Below are 20613 nucleotides of genomic sequence, written 5' to 3'. Positions count from 1 at the left end.
GATAAAAGTTTATAATCAATTCCCATCTTATGGCCAGCTATATAATTGAAATAAACGTAGTTCAATTCAGTCACCGACAGTGTGCTGTTGTCGAGTACGGATCATTTTGTATACACTAACTTTTTAACCCGACCTAACTGAAAGGTCAAATTATTGTAAACTATAGGAGATTTTGTATTCTAAAAACGCATAATACAAAAATCTAAGTGGAAAAAAAAGAATTTATCCAGTGAGTGTTTCATCCAACTATTTAAGTAAAAATTAGCAGCCTGTCCTTATAGATACGATGTCCACATTGGTATTTAAAGTCAATGATTCTATCGTAGATTTTTATAAATATTTAAGCAATACCAACTAAAGCAGAAGCGAAATGCCCTTCCAGCTATAAATGTTTATTTTAAAATATTTAAAATGTTATGAAAGATAAATAACAATAATATTTACGGGTTAACAAATTCAAAATACCCCATTATGATTATTGTAATACGTCCTTCGTGTTCACAATGAAAATCAAATGTGTCCTAAACTCTAACAAATCTTCAAAATGAATTTTACTAACACTTTTATCTTTCTTCGGCAATACTAAAGAAACTCACCGTCTTCAGCACTGATGTGGCTTCAGCGGTCAGGGAAAGTACAAGGGAAAGTAAACATCTAATTGGTTTACACCTCAGTTTAGTTCCCATGATCTTCGTACATTCTCTGGGTCACCGACTATAGGTTTATATCGGGATTAGATAGATTGTACACAAATCTTATAGAAATAATAAGTGCCTTAGTCGAGAGCTAGTTCAATTAGTTTAAATAGTATACCTACAATAACTTATTTGGTATGAGCTGAAGTTTAACATGAATAAACATTGACAATTATTTACTATTTTTTACAATAATGATTCGTACACTGAATGGTACATGAGTGTGTTAAACCTGCATTAATTTATTACACCATGGATGGTCTTTAATTTGTAAATGGAATTTGAGGTAAAAAACAGAGAGCACAGTGCTCTCTGGTAAAAAAGCATCATCTGCGATAAATCTAGAAATATTTAATAGTCCTAAAATTCGTAATATTATAACTTCCTACAAAAAGTCTACCTATTTCAACTGAGTAGGGCCAATACATTTATTAACCCCTTCCCCCAACCGAAGCTAGGACACACTCCAGCAAGCCGACTTTTCAAAGTGGCTTTAAACTTTAAAGCCCTGATATGCATCTTGTGTCAAGCTGGATGATGTAGAGCTAGGTTATCGAACGGCACAACTGGGTTACGACTAAATGTTTTATCAAAGCCTTCTTCGCGTGTTTACACTCACGCTATTCTCGGCCTTTCTTCCGACATGTTTGGATTGTGAACAGTCTACAGGAAATTATGGTCAACACTGACTTCAGTGGGCCATTCAAGCTTAGGTAAACCTACATTCTGGTGAAAACTAGTTTATCCTTCGACGTTTGTTTAACCTCAACTACCCATCGCAATAAATTGCTGGTTTGATTTGGGTATTCCCAGAAATATGTCTGGCCCTTATAAAAGTTGTCCCATAAGGTTGTGTAAATTAGGTTAGGTTATGAAGGGGCGGACTGTAGGTTCAGACACACCAACCACAGCTTATTTCGCACGATTAGTGGGGATTGGCGCAGGTTAGGTTAGGTTTTGTTAGGTTAGGGTAGGAAGGGTCGGACTATAGGTCCAGACACGTCAACTACAGCTAATTTGGCACGATAAACGGAAAAGGCACAGTTTAGGTTAGGTTCGTCACCGTACCAAATATAAAATAAAATATTCAATTATATTACATGTATTTATTTTATTTCTCATTTATTTTAGTGTCATTTATATAGGCCTCTGTAATATATTTCAACCATATATCATAAGTATGATTGTTTTCATCTCTAATACGTTGTTTGTATCACTGTTTTGCCTCTAAAAAGATACGTTTTTCAACAGTGAAATAACCCTACCAATTCACAAATGCAAGTGTAATTTATTTTTGATTAAATGCAATTATATTATACTATACCAGTTTTATCTTAAAAATGTTAGTGACACAAGAAATTAGTTCTCACACAGTAGAACCAACGAACACAGCCACAGTTTCTATATGTCTGGAAGTACAGATAATGCTTTATCATTTCCAAGCATATCTACTAACTTCAAGACAATATGAAAAATCCAATGTATGTTTGTTTGTCCTTGGACTCTTAAACCGCTCGACGGATTGTAATGAAACTTTCAGGAATTATTAAGCATTACTCAAGGATGGTTTGTGTGAAGTTTGGTGCAGATCCGTCAAAAGGACTCCGCCCCATTGGCTCTGGAGTTTCCCATGTTAACCTTATGAGTACTCATATTTAAATGGAATTAAAAAATCTTAACAGCTGGTTGAACTAAACAATTTGATTCTGTGATGTTCAATAGCATTAAAAAGTTAATAGGTTTACCAACAGGGCGCAGCACTGTTATTTTTTAGCGAATTTCCCATATAGGGAATAAGCTATTACCGTAGTACTCATGGTAAGACCTGGACGCGGGACCGATTTTTTTTTTTCGTTTTGAGGTCCCTAGAGGCCAAAAACACCATCCGTTCAAATTCATATATATATATATATATATATATATATATATATATATATATATGTCCGTCAGCACGATAACTCAAGCAAAAATGATCCGATTTTGATGAAATTTGGTACAAACGTGCAAACCTACGTTTATTCGAACGAGTTCGCGATCCAGCATGATCGGACCATGGGAACGGGTGTTTACAAGGGGTTTTATGGGGTAAAAATAGGTTTTTCTCATTTTTGGCCCTAAAAACTTAAAATTTTGCAATTTATTTCCAAACCATTTTGTAGAGCTTAAAAAAACAAATAATTTAGTATATTGAAGCGTTATTATGCGCCTAACGGTTACGGAGAAAATTCAAAAAAAAATTGTAAATTTAAAATTCCCATGTTATTCTTATGGAGAATAAGTAAACTGTTGTAGTTTGCTTGTTTATGAACATATTTTGATCAAATTTGGAAATTTTTTTTATTTCTTACTTACTATTAACATTTTCCAAAAAAAAAACAATTTTACCCTCCCTGATGCAGCAAACCTAAGTACTTGTTAAACTAATTCTATTTAAATTGGGAATAAATGTTATATTTTTAAGTAGACATTTCAGTGTAAATCCAATCAGTCAAATGGAAATTCGCTTAGTCTGCAGGTTTGCTGCGGCGGGGGTATTTAAGACTATGACAACAGCTAATTTGCAAACAAAAGGTGAGTGAGCGTAGCAACGAACTTTAACCTGGAGGCGAGTTAGCGCAGCGAACGAGCTAACCTGAAGGCAAGTGAGCGCAGCGAACGAGCTCCAGCCTAAAGGTGAGTAAGCATAGCAAACGAAATTAACCAGGACGTGCTTGAGCCATGCGAACGAGCTCATCTTGAAAATGAACGAGCATTGACATAAAACCGCATTAGGACAGGACGATTATTAACTATTAGGAAACTATTATGAATAGCCTATTCAACTTTTATAAGACAAAGTGAAAACTAATGTTTCGTTCTCTTTGTGTTTCCTAGTTACTACATTACAGATAGCGAAAGAATGCTATCAGTACAACGTCATTCTAGAGTCAATGTTTGTAAACAATCCATGCAGACATTCGCAATAGTACAAGGTGAGAACGTCAGCTCCAGTTATTGACGTCAATATATTTTAGATTATAGTCAATCATTGGAAGATTACAGTAGGCTACCTAGATTCTACATGAAAAAAATGTTTCGAAAAATGCAAAACTCTAGGGATCTCATTAATTTAAATTGTAAGTAAATACTTACGAATCTAGAATCTCATACCGATCAACAATAAAGTATGTGCATAGTCAATAAGTCAATTCAAGTAATTTAAGATAAAATGGTTGAGTTTAAATTGCTAAACACAGCCATACTTGGACTCTATATTGATTATTTTTTAGTTTTAATCAAAATTAAATTTACTAACTTGATTACATAACTTCTTCTTGATCAGCACTCGCCTATTGGGTCTGATGATGATTGGAGTGTCCAATCGAAATCGATCACCACTTACCATCTTTTTTGTATATTTACCGTCTTGTGAGTAACAGTATAAGCGTAAATATATGTTTTAAGTGTTATGAGACGTATCTTTATTTACTTTCCGTAACTTGATTACACAAACTTATTTATACACCTTGCCAAAGTAAGAACTACATGTACGGAGTTATCCAGAATAATCGAATGGTCATTGTCACGGATGGGGACGTTTCGGGTATGCTGCAATCATCTTCTTCACGGCTTGTGATTATTGCAGATTACACGGTTAACGTTAGCTTGTGCTACTTCCCTACTGGAATACGTTCACGCACTTGTCAACATAGTGTTACTGTAACGCTGCAAGCAATAGGCCTACATGAAATTTTTACAACTTTGTTCTAGAACTGATCATTTTGGATCACTGATAAAGTATGTATTGACTTTGACAGCTTTAATGAGAATTTAAGCCTCTTGGAACAATCAATTAAACTATGCTCTTTTTTGAGATACTAAACAATTTCAATCAACCCAATAACAAATTAAAATACATTCGATGGCCTGAGCAAGATTACAAAACTTGTCAGCAAGCTCCAATCAATACTCAGAAAATTTTAAAATAAGATAAAGCTTGTATTTATTTAAGTACAAATTTGTGTCTTAGTGACAAGCAGTTGCTAAAACAGATTGTTTTGTACATTAGTATGAGGTACTCTAATATCTGTATTATTTAAAATTCAATTATTGTTCCATGATCTTCTTTCACTTTACAATAAGAACTATGAAAGTTACTAGACACTTATATAACAAATATTTATAATAATTTATATTGAAACTTTTGATTAATTTTAGTCTTCATAGGTAGTGTGGGAAGACCTTCATCTCAAAGATTTTTACAAAGTTTTTTTATATCTAAGAAGGTCTTCAATTGATTATTAAACATAATAACGATCGTGGCTGTATGTTACTTCATGCATCGGGTTTTCTTTAATATAACTCATTATTTTCCTTCTACATAATCCACTTCCTTCTTTTTCCTGTGATAACGATGAAAAAACACAAGGAAGTTAAGGAAGTTAGACAAAACTGGGTTACAAGATTACTGAGCGTATTGTTGACTCAACGACACGCTATATGTTATAGTTACAGAACATAACTACGTTACACTTTCTAGTTCCTTGCTTAAAACGAATATCTCGTCTCTGATTTAATTTTAATTCTACTTAAAAATAGATAAATGCGCGTCCAACATAAAAATAGGTGAAATCACTTTTTACTGTACATGTAACCTACTATTTGACACAATTATGTCAAAATCTATGTTTTCATTCCATTATATACTTTTTACGCGTTTATTCTTGAAAGTAGAGTTTAAAGAGTACACAAACAGAAGTAACGCACTTGAATGAGTGAAATACTATTTTGTGGGTGTTAGAACGAACATTCATGCCAGACATGACTTCCTCTATAAGTTGTGGTTATTTACAAGGATATCTGCTAAAAAAATTGTATTTAATCTAAATCAAGAAAAAGTGTTACTGAGTCAACGGGACTAGTGTCACAGGATTTCATAGAGAGATGTCCCTCTTTATCGAATACTTTCAAGAGTGTTGTATGTGTTTACTATAACTACTCGTCATATTTTATCTCAATGTTAGTAATTGTAAATGATACAGATGACACAAGTTATATACTCCAGATGAAGTTTCACTACCAGTGGTTGGCAGACGCGGTCTGTCGCTCAACCGTGGTCTTTTGGCAGTGTGGTTGATGGTTGATGGTTGGCACTAGAGTGTAACCGTGACCGTGGTTGTATCTATCTTTGGTGTTTGCAACTACCATTACACTACTAACAATTCAACAGTAAGTATAGTGCATGTACACAGAAAGTCACCGATGAAGTTGAAAGGAGATGGAAGATTTGATTGGACAAAACCTGGTCAACATTAACAATTTAAAGTTAGGTTAATTCATCGGGAGTTATTATACGTCGATGGGTTAATCCTGAATACGTACTGGATAATTATTTCAATAAATTTAAGAGAATGAAATGCAGAATAGATTATAAACTCAAACGTCAAACAAGTTAACACTCCTAACATAACCTAAAGCTAAATTACACACTCGATTTTCAAATGAGCCGAATGTTTGTTCACAAATTTTGACCTGCTTCATATGTTTTCAAGTAAGTGCAGGGATTAGCTTTCATCACAGAAAACATACTACGTGGCTGTCATAAACAAAGTTGCCGAATTCTTACCCTGTGTGACCTACTGGCTAAAATTAATGGACAATAAATGCCCCAGGTACTAAAATTTTAATACCACTTCTTTGATAACTTGAACACAATATTTTAACATAACGCTGAGATTTGGCTGTTACCTGACGAAAGTGAATTAAAGACGAGTATTGATGTATTGATTGAATTGATTCAGCACGACACTATAACAATTGCGCTACCTCACCTCTCCCACCCACTGCTGATGTTGGACAGATTGATTATATCTGTACGACACTCACCAGGGGGCGTATTTTAAGTGATGATGATTGAAGAATGAGTGTTAAATGAATGATATGATAGTATTACTATTGTCTCAGATCGAGCTTTTTTATTTCAGCCATATTCATCAATGAAAATCTTAGCACCGTTCAAGGAGAATAGTTTCCATTTTAGAACCAATTTACAGCTTCTGAAAGTTTAAAATCTCGAGGTCTGCCACCAAGTCCATACTATACGTATTTAGCATGTAAAATACCTGTGATCAGATTTTTATGCATACTTTTATCAAACGTTCCGTTCATAAAACCGCGACTTGTCTTTGGACTTGCATTTTAGCATTGACTATATATACCTACCTACCTGTAGGTATATATAGTCAATGATTTTAGTCTACTTGTATGTCTGGTAAGAATATTATCTTACTGTAAGTAAAAGTCATGAAATACACTATAGCCAGTTTGCGCTGTGGAATAAAGGTTAAGTTATACTCTACATTTTTGGGTTTTAACTCGCTTTAAATTACCCCTTACCGTTGACAAACACGTACAAACTGTGAACACGTTAGCAAAATCCTCATGTTAACAATGTAAGATTTTAAGCAACTTTTTGGTACATCTCCAGCATCGGATTGATGCTCAATGATAAATTCTGTGTACAGATAGTATGATCATATTATAAATTTGTTAAACATTGTGTGTATGATTGTATTATGATGTCACAAGGCGATCAAACAATACAAAAAACACCTAAAAATGTATTTAAATGCTGAGTACAGACGTTTTCTATGTTTAACTATATCCTGGAGAAAAAGGTAACCAGACAAAACAATTAAAAGTTAGTTATCACATGGTTTTCACCCGGGAACAATTAGCGAAACAGACTGCAACAGGTGTGCCAACGTAACTCGCGTGTCTTGCCGACAAGTTGGCAACTCTGAGTGTGTTATCTGTTATCTAGACGTTATCTTACCTTCAGTTGGCAAGTACTCCCGCGAGTCCATCCGTAATTAAATTCTCATTATAAATACTGGTACTGTATGAACCTTGTCTGTAGAATACCGTATACGAGTATGTAACGACTACAGGAAAAGTATTAACATTGACTTACCATGCTCTATAGTCAATGGTACTAAGTTATTTTTGAAAGTGTGAATTTGAACAACGAGCATCTATCGTTAAACATTTATAATTTAAAAGGCCTAAACTGTTGATTTATTGTTGCAATACAATAAAGTGTATTTTGATTAAGCACTTGCACTGTCCAGATAAAGAAATTAATTACACGTTAAACATTTGCTGTCCAAACGACAAATAAGGAATGATCAAACATTTATTAATAACAATTACCGTAATAGTTTACTAATTGGCAAAATAAGAAATAAATAATATAGTGGAATGTATGAAAGCACCATTATCCGAGACAGTAGCACAGTACCGAATAGCATTCCCATTCCAGGACTCAGAAGCTCATTTCATCTCCATCAATCAAGCATCTAGCATTATGCGTCTCCATTTCTCCATAACGGGAGATGTTCACTCCAACGACGGCGACTTGATTGCTTGATTGTACCTTACCTTCTGCATTACTAGCTACAACATTACTACAGTAGTTACACGCTGCATTACTAGTTGTAGCATTACTAGCTGGTGCATTACTACTACTGCAGCCATACGGTATATTATACAAGGACTGTGGAAGATCACAATTTACCGTTCCAATTTACATTATTATAAATCTACATCAGAAGTGGTATATCAGTAGGTACAATATATCAATACAAAATTGTTATATGAGGGTCTGTCTTTCAACCACGCAAAAAAACGGCAAAACAAAATATACTGCTGAGATTTTGCAAAAAATACTTCCAAAATTCAAGGCGGGGCTTTTAAATGCAAATACAGTAATACTGTTATGAATTAGATCACACTTCATAAAAAATGTCTAACTCCACATTCATTTTTATACGTTTAAAATTATTTAAATTTTACCCCAGGCTACATTGCAATAACATACATTAAAGTTTCAACAATTAGGCATTTTCCTTAATTATTTACTAATTTAATAGCACCTTATTACCTCCGTTATTGCCTAATAATTGTTTGGTAGTTTTGTTTCGAAGATGCAAACTTTAAATCTTAGTCAGCAACAAGAATACAGTTTTCATAAAATGATTTGCACGATAGAAATTATAGAAACGCCTGCACTTGCTTTGTTATGTAATCTGTTACAGTCTTGCAATGCACATCACCTAAGTCGAAATGAAGGCGTTCATAAACTGAATCGCTTTTTTAAATTATGTATTGATTGTTGTACCAACTTGTACTGTCAAATATGGTGTTATTTTATCTATCAACCTTTTTTGCTGACTTAGGGATGTAAATATTTGTAAAATTGATGTATAAGCGAATGAAATACCAATTAATTATTTCTCAAAATGAATAAATTATTACAAATTATTGTACACTTAAAGTATACAAGAAGAGTGAAATCTAAAATAACCCCTACCAAACAGCTAAGCTAAATTATCTAATTGAGATATAAATCTGAACTTTGTGATTTCCACTTCCAGTATCCCGAGAGAAACATTTCTCTTGTAGCTTCCAATGATCTTGGAGATAAATTGCAACGAACTCGTATTTTGAGATTCTACACCATCTGCGAGGCTAATGGATTGGTACTGATTTGCAGCATAAAATAATCAGCAAATAGAGTTCAGTTTATCAATGAATATAAAAAATATTCTTTTTTCAACATGTTTTCCGTTTTCCTCATAGGCCAACGTTCAGATATAGGAGTTTTACTTTCCTTAATTTTTATTGAATCCTCGTCAAATGTAAGCAGAAGCCTATTTTTTTACTGCGTTCGCAACAATAAAAGCTAAGTGTAAGATATTTCTATACGTTTTTATTGTATGGCTTAAAGTGGAGGAAGTTGCCATTACAAAAAAACCCGCTTTACCCATTAGGTAGACATGGGCTTATACACTACAGGATAAATATTAACTCATAGCATTGACTTATGATCATAGCTAAAATTGATTCGCGATTAGCGGGTCTTAAACCCGGGTCTCTCTATAGGACATAAGTTTCACACTTTAGCCTCCAGACTAGCGATATTGAACCTAATAAAACATACGCATGAAGTATATGTAAAAATTGAGATTTACATATTTTCAAGGACACACTTCAATGAGGACCCATTTTACAAGTTATTGAAAAACATCGTTTCTGCATTGTTTTTTTTCAAATCGGTACAATTGCTTTGGGTTTTGTATGTTTTATGTCACAAATATTAAAATATGAATTAATTATATTATTTCATCTTATAAATATAATTATATGTTCACACACTACGACACTAACACACTAGGCTGAATACTGTAATTGAATCTAAGATGAGAGATATAAGAGAGATACGTAAAATGAGAGATACGTCAGGTTTTGGACAATGAATTACAGATTAAAAACTTCCTCTGATTGAATGTAAAACATCTAGCTAGGCCGTTCGACGTTCTCAAATCAAAACTGTTTACACCAACTTTGTGATATACTTAAGCGACCAGGTTAATCTTTGCACCAACTTATATAAAAAAAACATACAATTTATTTTGCAAATTTCAAATCTAACTAGTCGTTTCAGGCTTTAGCAATTTTTTTAAGAACGCAGAAACAAATTTTGGAGTTTGTTCAACAGAATGAGTCAATGGAGGGGTCGAAGTCGAAGGGGAAGTCTATTTGTCTTTGTCCAAACCATTAGGAATCGCTCCTTAAATGGATGTTGAGGATGAACCGATCAATCCTTCACCAATAGAGATTGCTCTGTAGGCTTCAGATTCTGTTGTCTTCTTTACCACAGTCAACAAAATATATTTTAAAATTCCTAAAAGTGATGCCATTTTCGAACTCTTCCTTTATAGTGTTCGTGATTCCATAGGGGATAGGAACATAGGTTATGCTTAATTAAATGAATCCTAACCAGCCGTTAGCAAGGTTTATGTATCTTGAAGGTACAGTAGGATTAATTTCTTAACTTATAATAATTGACGTGTCCAATAATTCTTGAATGATACATTGGTGTCAGTTGTACTATTGAGTAAATTGTTTGTGTCTCTAATTTCTAAACTGTCAATCGTTTCACCAATTTTTTCAATCTCCAATAATACCTTGAACTAACATTTAAAAATAGGTACAACATTGAAAATGGAAAAAATCTTAAAAAATCATTTTAAAAAATGATTTAGATTAACAAAATATCTTGGTACAAGAGACTAAGTAAGAAGCACATCCAAAGAAAATCGCGAATCCGCCACCGACCAACACAGTATAATGTTTTCAAACACAGAAATAAAATCAATCATGAAATACAAAACCATCTTTTTTACTTGCCATTCAAATTGGTCTCACCAACAACCGATGTACTAGAAATCATGACTGTTTTGATGATGTAAACATTTTGAGACTCAAATATGCTCCGTGATATTTTACGTATTTTAGGTGGATAAACATTACAAAAACAAATTATAGTAGGCCTGTGTACTATAATATATTCCCTGGATAGTTCAAATGAAAAAGAGGTTTTTAATGGGAATCCAAACATTTTTCACTTGGCTATTCAATAACGTATGTAAAAATTGAACAATATTTCACTATAAAATCAAATGCTTTAAAACTTTTCCAAGTTGTAACATTTATGGGTCTATTTAACGGTCCAGCGTCCCTTAAACAGTCAGTTGTCTCAGTAATAAACCAGATCCACAAACATATTAACCACCCTCCACCCCGTGGAGAAGAGGGGATGATACAGACCAATAAAACGGGGATTCGCCTCATCACATTCACTTTGGCCGGGGGAGAGAAGTTTATTGGTTTTGGAATGGCGTCAAAGCATATTTAACTGAGGCGAAGCCCCTGTATTTCGTATCTAAATATCGCTCCTATATTGATTTAACAAATATCGGTTTTGATTGGTTAATAACAAATTTAAGTGAAGTTGTTTTCGTCAAAAAGAGGGCTATGTGGCAGGAGTATAATGGAACAGCTGGTTATACACAAGAAAATGTTGATTTAGAGATTGATCGCGGTCATTTCCATAAGTAATAAACAAGTGTATTAATCAAATACAAGTTGTGTTAATCGTGAGGGAAAATTGCATTTAATCTATCAGTTCACAACTAACATCACTAAAATTAAGTTCAGACAGACGAAGTACATGAACAGGACACCGTGGTTTGTTGTGTTTAAATTTCTGAATATTTCCACATAATTATTTGTTTGAATGACATTTCGAATCACTAACACACATAAAAATTGTAACACGTACTGATGACGTTATTTATTTTATCAGATGATCGCAGCAAATATACAGTACTTATCAAACCGCTTATCAAATAACCTTTGTACGGCTCGGCGTTGCAAAGTCTTTCGCTAATGAGGTTGGTTGTTTTCGAAGCCGAACATATTTGATCAATGATTTTAGGTTAATGAGTTAGCATACAGTATGACGCGGATCATTACTCTATGGAATGATGGACTCGCCGCCATTTTGATACTCCATGGCGGGCTCTGATCAGATTATGAAATATTAGCGGCGGAAATGACTTGTTGGGCCACGTTAATCACTTTGTTACACGAAATCGTCGTTTTTGCCTCTCAGAGATGAAATCTCGGACAGTGAAATATTTCAATCTTTCGACACAATCGTGGTTGCTAGGCATCACGGCATAACTTGTAAACTAAAATATATTTGATAAACTCGATGAAAATAGTGTTAACAGGCATAAAATGACACATTTGACAAAAAATACTGTAGAGTTCATATTGTTTTAATAGACATTTTCACAAACCATATTTTGATTTAGCGTAATAATAGTACCTACTCTGGATATTTTTACGATATCTGACCAAACATATTATTCCCTACTTCCTATTTAAAAGCTGCAGGATATTAACGTTTTGCTATTAGGATGAAAAATACATTCAATATTATTATTTCAAACATATTTTTGTGGAAACAATACTGCATAATAACTTGTACTTTAGAATGATTATTTACATTGGCTCTGCCTCTGAATATAAAAAATAAATCTTTCTTTACTAATTAAATATATTCCACAAACCAGACGATTTTTATCCATGATCCAGACCACAGACCTACAAATCTAGTCTCCAAACCCTCCAAAAAGGCAAAAGGCGAAATAAAACACGCCTTTTTCTTGCTATTTTGGTTTTCAATCATTGAATTGAATGATATGAAGATCGGAATGTGCTCTATATTGTTCACCCTCGCGATTATCTTGGGTGTGGAAGTATTGTATTGTCTCCAGGCCTGATGCTGACTTGACAAATTCTTCAACGTCTGCGTCTGCTTTCACGGTACTTTTTTCCTTCGGGCATTTTGATCGATCGCACGTTGAGTCGTTTGAATAATAGGCTACTCGAATTTTTTCATTTTCCTACTATCCAAGTGGAACTGGTCTGAGAGCTCGATTGCAACTTAACTTATTTACATCAATGCGAATTAGACTACATCATTGCATATATAGGGCCTACACACAAAATAACTGGATATCATAGGATAAAATACTGTAGCGAGAAAATGGGACAGAGTGAGTTCTACCATGGTTCTACCATTGACTATTGGACACTGAATATCTATATGGACCAGCTGTAGCCAATTGTTAAAAATGAACGTAGTTGTGTGAGCCAGTCACAGAATGCGCTAGTGACTAAAACTCTATTTTTTACCTTATTCTTTGTTGCTGACCAAGTTGATGGGTCATAACAGTTTCTATAGCTCACAATACTTAATTCCATTAGTTAAAGTTGGTAAAAAATACTGTTTTTTCAACATAAATCGGTAATTTAGATCAGCACAATCTGTCGGTGGCTTACATCAACTACGACGATTTTGGTAAAAAAATGCTACAAATTTAACATGGGTTTGGAATGTCTAAGGTTCTACTCATTCTGTTCTGATCCTGTTGGATACTTAAAATGTCAATATATTGAGTAAATTAGTCAAAGTTTCTACTGATCCTGATCCGCTTACTTTTACTGTTAGTAATCTAAATTGACAGGGATTTGTCAGGGATGTTTGCTTTATCAAGAAACATTTTATTTGATTTTTATTCGTTAACTTTAACAAAACAGGCATTCCATACATTTTTATTTTAAGGCTTTTATGAATTTGAAAGCATTTATTCTAATTTATTACTGTCGGCAATGTATAATTCAGCCACATTGTCCCCTGCTACAGTATCAGATATTGTATTGTACCACCAGTGGCGCGGCTCCATACAATACAGCTTTTGTGTTACCCTCCCCTTCAACCACTAGCCGTAACAATGTCAACCCTTGTTACGAAATAGATCTAATCAATTTCACATTTCACTTACAATGGTTTGCGGTTCGTTTCGAACAATGTGTAGATAGTTTCAGTTCATGACATAACCAGTTTAAACACATGTTAGAAATTACAACGAACGATTGACTAACCAAATGATTGGACACAGCTGTCCTTGATCAGGCTTTTAATAAATGCTCCTATAGCTAGAAACAGCTGATCTTCACAGTAAGAAAGAGGTACATAGGTATTCTTACTCAATCCTCCTGTATATACTGTACTCATCATGCATTTTAAAGCTTAAAATACCCAAACAAAGTACGGTCCCCTTTTATAATAGGCTAGAACTACTGTATTTCATCTGTTAAACAACTAAACTGCTTAAGGGCAAGCGAACAGGTTTACACAATAAAAAGCACGCCCAACAGTCTTCATATTTTACATATAAGTGCTCTTAAATAAATATTTCAACAAATAAATAATTTAAGCTAATCTTGAGAACAAAATTTTGCTAATCTATAGGCCTATTTATAAAATATGTTTTAAAATTTGAAAATATTTTATTTAATAGGTAACAAAACAATCTAAGTGCTTTGCTTAAATACAAGTATAAAAATCCTAAAGCGTGCAGCATGTAACATGCATGTGCATGATCCAACACGCCCGCAGCTGTTACATCGAGTTGTTACGTCAAATGAAGAAACGCTTACAATCATTACCGTCTAACCGTAACAAGCAATTGTATACATTTTTTTATGTATACAATTTATTTGAAATGTGTTACAAATTTCCTGGCTACGTCTGGGCCGTGGATATGACCGCTGGACAGCCCTGACCAAATTATCTACCGTGACACCGGAGCCATAGTATCGAATATCACTGTGTGGCAGTCTTTCACAACACGAACGTAGGTCTTCATGGTGGTGTTGACATTACTAACATCACACGTTGGAGGTGTCTATTTTTTATAAAAATGTATGAGAGAATGTATTTGATAGGACACATTCAGGTGTCCCATAGATTTTGAATAGCCTTAATACAAGTACTGTACTCGTATCTAATTTTATCGTAAATCTGAAGCCAAAGTCGTAACGTCAACTATATATTTTTTTTTGCAATAACTGTAGGCCTATGGTATATTTTACATTGAAGACTTACTTTTGTGATATTGGAGGACAAGCAAATAGTTTAATTTCTATTTTTGTTACAGTTAGTGAAATAAAAAGATAAACAAATCGTCCAGAATTTACTAACGAAACTGTCATAAGATTCGTTAGAACATTGTACGAAACATCTGATTCATAAGGATAAGAAATCTACGATGGTGTGTTGCCTTAAAAAATTGTTTAGTTTTTTTTTTATTTAAAGCAGTTCATCACTACTTTCCAATTTGAGAGGTTTTTGCATACTACAAAAATTTGTTGGGGGAAATAGCCCAGCATAATATAGTATGGTAGATAAAAAGTTACTTTCTTATGGATAATATTCCAAAAATGTTCTACTGATACCCTACCATCAACAGCGTAGCCAACTAACGTAAAATGTAAAATATTACTGCATATATCATCATACAGTAGACCGTTTAGCCAGGGTAGGGTAGCTAAGTTTATATGATGTATTCAGAAAGTTGTCAAAATATCATGAGAAGAACAGAGAACAAATAAAATTTAACTGCCCGATAGAAATGCCCATACACAAGCGATCATGTACCGGTAATGGCCATTTTGGATGAAAATTTGTGTATACTCTATGGGTAATTTTATACGATGATTAAACTTGGTTCTGTTCTGAAATTAAAAGATAGGTTATAAAGACGTCAATTGCCTTTACTAATAATAACAATAAGAAGGCAATTTTCGCGCGGACTAATATTGGGAATAATTTAGATTTTAGTGATAGAATGAATGAATCGTCCAAACCTTACAATTACGTAGACTATGTTTAAAAATAAATTGATTTATCATACATGATTGAATCCAATTTTATCTGGCGGTGAACTAGAATGATTCAGACAATGAAATGTGCTGTTGCACGATCATGTTTTGTGCAAGTTGGTGTTGGTGACATGTCTGGATCTGCTCACGTATAACAAACAGGTGCACAATGATCATGTTTGCACAATACACCTGGGCTAACATAAAACGTTAATGATTCGAGCTTGCACGTCAACTAGAAAAATATATTTACTACCTACACCACACACAATTCGAAGGTTGTATGTTTGAAGGTGGGATTCATCCATACATTTCTGGGTGATGGTTTTCGAAATTCTGGCATTTTCATGATTTCTCTTATTAGAGTCCGTCTCTGTACAGACTTTAATATTTAGTAAATATGCAGGATGTGAATGAAAAGGTTTCATAACAAATTTTATCATAATTTGAGGTGTCAAAACAAAGTATTAATACAGTATTGTAATCCAACGTTGCAAATACAGTTCGGAGTTAAAATTTATTTAAGTGACAACTATTGCCTACTCACCCTGTTGGCCATTGTCGGTTTTCAACTATTTATGTCTGTCAAATTGAAACACAGGTGGCTTCATTACACAATAAACTGCACTTGGCTGCTAAATATCCTCGGGAACAAAACACCGAAATCGACTGCGCGACACTAAACTTCCAGCGAGCGGCACAAATCAATACTACAGGCCACAGGGTTCTGCTTCTGCCATCCGTCCGCGACAGTAGCTCCCGCCGCGACCGCTAGGGCGCATGACCGTCATCATAGATACCGTTGACTTGGGATACTCCAGACTTCTTTTGTCAAATTTGTAGAAGTTTTAACGTGTGCATTTTAATTTTATCAGTCATATAATGGACCATTAGCTTGGGATAATACAAGGCTTCCCCTCACATTTTTTTCTATTTGAGAATAAACCCTGTCTTTCATGTTAAAGTGCATGTCATTAAATAAAATTAATATTAAGGGTACTTTTAATGTGTGCAGTTTTCTTGATTGATTGGTTGTTGGTTGATTGCTAGAGGTCAGTCAGTAAATGTTAAACACATAGTTTTCTATATATATAAAACCAATGTATGTTTTGTTTGTATGTATGTATGTTTGTTTGTCCTTTATAGACTCCAAAACCGCTTGACAGATTCTAATGAAACTTTAAGGCATTATTAAGCATTATTCAAGGATGGTTTGTGTGAAGTTTGGTGCAGATCCGTCAAAAGGGCTCCCGCTCCGCCCCAGTGGCTCTGGAGTTTCCCATGTTAACCTTTTGAGTACTCATATTTAAATGGAATTAAAGATTCTTAACAGCTGGTTCAACTAAATAATTTAATTCTGTGACGTTCAATAGCATTAAAAAGTTAATAGGTTTACCAACAGGGTGCAGCACTATTATTTTTTTCAATTTATACAACAGCTAATTTGCAACCAAAAGGTGAGTGAGCGTAGCGAACAAACTTCAACCTGGAGGTGAGTTAGCGTAGCGAACGAGCTAACCTGAAGGCAAGTGAGCGCAGCGAACGAGCTCCAACCTAAAGGTGAGTGAGTGTAGTGAACGAACTTCAACCAAGACGTGATTGAGCCATGCGAACGTGCTCATCTTGAAAATGAACGAGCATTTGACATAAAACCACATTAGGACAGGACGTCTGTCGGGCCAGCTAGTATTAAATAAAATTGCTTAAATGTTGGCAAAGTGACAGGAAAAAGTATGTTATTTATGTTAATACAGTACTTTGATTTGATTACCAATTCATGACAATTAATATTAAACATATTACTAAAATGTACTATTGCAATCATGGGAGATAAATTAAGTTTAAATCACTTTGAATTTTCATTAGGTACCATACTATTATTGTTTTCATTTTTTCTTGATCCCTCAGTAGTGTTTTTAAAAAAAATGACCTTTTTGTATTGCTATTTTGGGAGTTTGCAGTATGTATATGATCTCACAAAATGTGGTGTTGGTTTATTTAACTATCTGTTTGTATTCAGAGCTAAAATACAAATAAATTACAGTAACCCCCAAATCTGCTTCATAAATAATTTGAGTTATATTTTGTCCTTCACACCATCAAAATAAATGGTATAACATATGTTGCAATGCTGTGGGGAAAGGAGCAAAAAAAAGGGATTAAAATAAATAAAAAAAATTATTTTTTTTAATTTGTTGATGATTTATTTTAAATAACCCATGAGCTTTTCTGCACAATCCTAATAGTTACACCTGGAGAATCGCAATCTCGTATCAGAGGGAAAATGTTGACACACACATTTCGGGTCAGTTTAATTTCATTAATGGGTTAAAATATTAAATGTTAAAATTATGAATATCTGTTAGTTCTGCAACAAGAAACAAAACATTACCTCTCCTAATGACATGACACAGCTGTAAGAAAAAAATACACTCAGTAGCCATTGTTCTAGTTTAGTATACCATTATCCTCCTAATATTATAAATGAGAAAGTTTGGATGTATGGATGTATGGATGGATGTATGTTTGTGACAAGTGAACGCGAAAAATACTGGTCGGATTGGGCTGAAATTTGGCATGATGATAGCTCACATTCCCGATTAACATATAGGCATATTATTATTTCAAAAATCCTTTCGGGCTCCGCCCCAGTGGTTCTGGAGTTTCCCATGTTAACCTTATGAGAAATGGAATTATTTAATCTTAACAGCTGTTTCAATTAAACAAGTTGGTTCTGTTCTATGATGTTCAATAGCATTAAAGTTACAAGGACTACCAACAGGGTGCAGCACTATTATTTCTTTTACATTTATGTCAACAGCTAATTTGCAACCAAAAGGTGAGTGAGCGTAGCGAACGAACTACAACCTGGAGGCGAGTTAGCGTAGCGAACGAGCTAACCTAAAGGCAAGTGAGCGCAGCGAACGAGCTGCAACCTAAAGGTGAGTGATCGTAGCGAACGAGCTCCAACCTAAAGGTGAGTGAGCATAGCGAACAAACTTCAACCAGGACGTGATTGAGCCATGCGAACGAGATAATCTTGAAAATTAAGAAGTTAAACGGGGCAAAGCCCGCGGGTTACAGCTAGTGACTTAATATTTGTCTCAAGTCATTGTTTTCATTTTTTCTTGATCCCTCAGTAGTGTTTTTAAAAAAATGACCTTTTTGTATTGCTATTTTGGGAGTTTGCAGTATGTATATGATCTCACAAAATGTGGTGTTGGTTTATTTAACTATCTGTTTGTATTCAGAGCTAAAATACAAATAAATTACAGTAACCCCCAAATCTGCTTCATAAATAATTTGAGTTATATTTTGTCCTTCACACCATCAAAATAAATGGTATAACATATGTTGCAATGCTGTGGGGAAAGGAGCAAAAAAAAGGGATTAAAATAAATAAAAAAAATTATTTATTTTAATTTGTTGATGATTTATTTTAAATAACCCATGAGCTTTTCTGCACAATCCTAATAGTTACACCTGGAGAATCGCAATCTCTTATCAGAGGGAAAATGTTGACACACACATTTCGGGTCAGTTTAATTTCATTAATGGGTTAAAATATTAAATGTTTAAATTTTGAATATCTGTTAGTTCTGCAACAAGAAACAAAACATTACCTCTCCTAATGACATGACACAGCTGTAAGAAAAAAATACACTCAGTAGCCATTGTTCTAGTTTAGTATACCATTATCCTCCTAATATTATAAATGAGAAAGTTTGGATGTATGGATGTATGGATGGATGTATGTTTGTGACAAGTGAACGCGAAAAATACTGGTCGGATTGGGCTGAAATTTGGCATGATGATAGGTCACATTCCCGATTAACATATAGGCATATTATTATTTCAAAAATCCTTTCGGGCTCCGCCCCAGTGGTTCTGGAGTTTCCCATGTTAACCTTATGAGAAATGGAATTATTTAATCTTAACAGCTGTTTCAATTAAACAAGTTGGTTCTGTTCTATGATGTTCAATAGCATTAAAGTTACAAGGACTACCAACAGGGTGCAGCACTATTATTTCTTTTACATTTATGTCAACAGCTAATTTGCAACCAAAAGGTGAGTGAGCGTAGCGAACGAACTACAACCTGGAGGCGAGTTAGCGTAGCGAACGAGCTAACCTGAAGGCAAGTGAGCGCAGCGAACGAGCTGCAACCTAAAGGTGAGTGATCGTAGCGAACGAGCTCCAACCTAAAGGTGAGTGAGCATAGCGAACAAACTTCAACCAGGACGTGATTGAGCCATGCGAACGAGATAATCTTGAAAATTAAGAAGTTAAACGGGGCAAAGCCCGCGGGTTACAGCTAGTGACTTAATATTTGTCTCAAGTCAACTATTAATATAGGCTAACCAGCAATTCAGCTGACTCGTGCCTAGTTCTTTTTGTTATTTCATGAACTAAACTGCCAAATTTTTTTGCACTAGAATGGAAACAATTAAAATTGTTCAAGAAAGAGAGCCAATAATAATTTGACAGTAGCTCCCATGTTTTACAGTAGGTTTTCATGGTCAGATTTAGAGTTCAAATTAGCAACGAGTGTTTGATTTTCCTGTTATGGGGAGAAGAATCAGCAGACCTCCCCCTTGCCCTTATACACACTTGAGTTATAACAACCTGATCAGTTTTAAATTCATTTTAAAGTTTGAAAGTTCCATCTGTCATTGTCATGCTATAAAAATATTTAAATCTAGAAAGTTGATTGGCACATATTTGGACACTGAGAGCAACTACCACTTACTGATCACAAGATAAACATTTTTTTGTGACAAATTACCAAATTTAAAAG

At 34.3% G+C, this 20613-nt stretch overlaps 1 protein-coding gene across 2 annotated transcripts in view; it reads right to left on the bottom strand.

The window, feature by feature from the left end:
- LOC128983897 (uncharacterized) overlaps window positions 1–16500 on the bottom strand; it is a 138515-nt gene extending 122015 nt beyond the window's left edge. For both annotated transcript variants that reach the window (XM_054403153.1, XM_054403154.1), the window contains exon 1: window positions 16363–16500. In XM_054403153.1, coding sequence (XP_054259128.1) covers window positions 16363–16374 — 12 coding nt within the window. In that variant the 5' untranslated portion in view covers window positions 16375–16500. The remainder of the gene's footprint in view (window positions 1–16362) is intronic.
- Window positions 16501–20613: the final 4113 nt, after the last annotated feature.

The sequence above is a fragment of the Macrosteles quadrilineatus genome, unplaced genomic scaffold (assembly GCF_028750875.1).
Source record: "Macrosteles quadrilineatus isolate MER2022 unplaced genomic scaffold, UCM_ALF_1.0 Scaffold_2__2_contigs__length_208266976, whole genome shotgun sequence".
NCBI classification, from domain to species: Eukaryota; Metazoa; Arthropoda; class Insecta; order Hemiptera; family Cicadellidae; genus Macrosteles; species Macrosteles quadrilineatus.
Note: the sequence above shows the minus strand (reverse complement) of the source record. Positions and strands in the feature narration are given on the sequence as shown.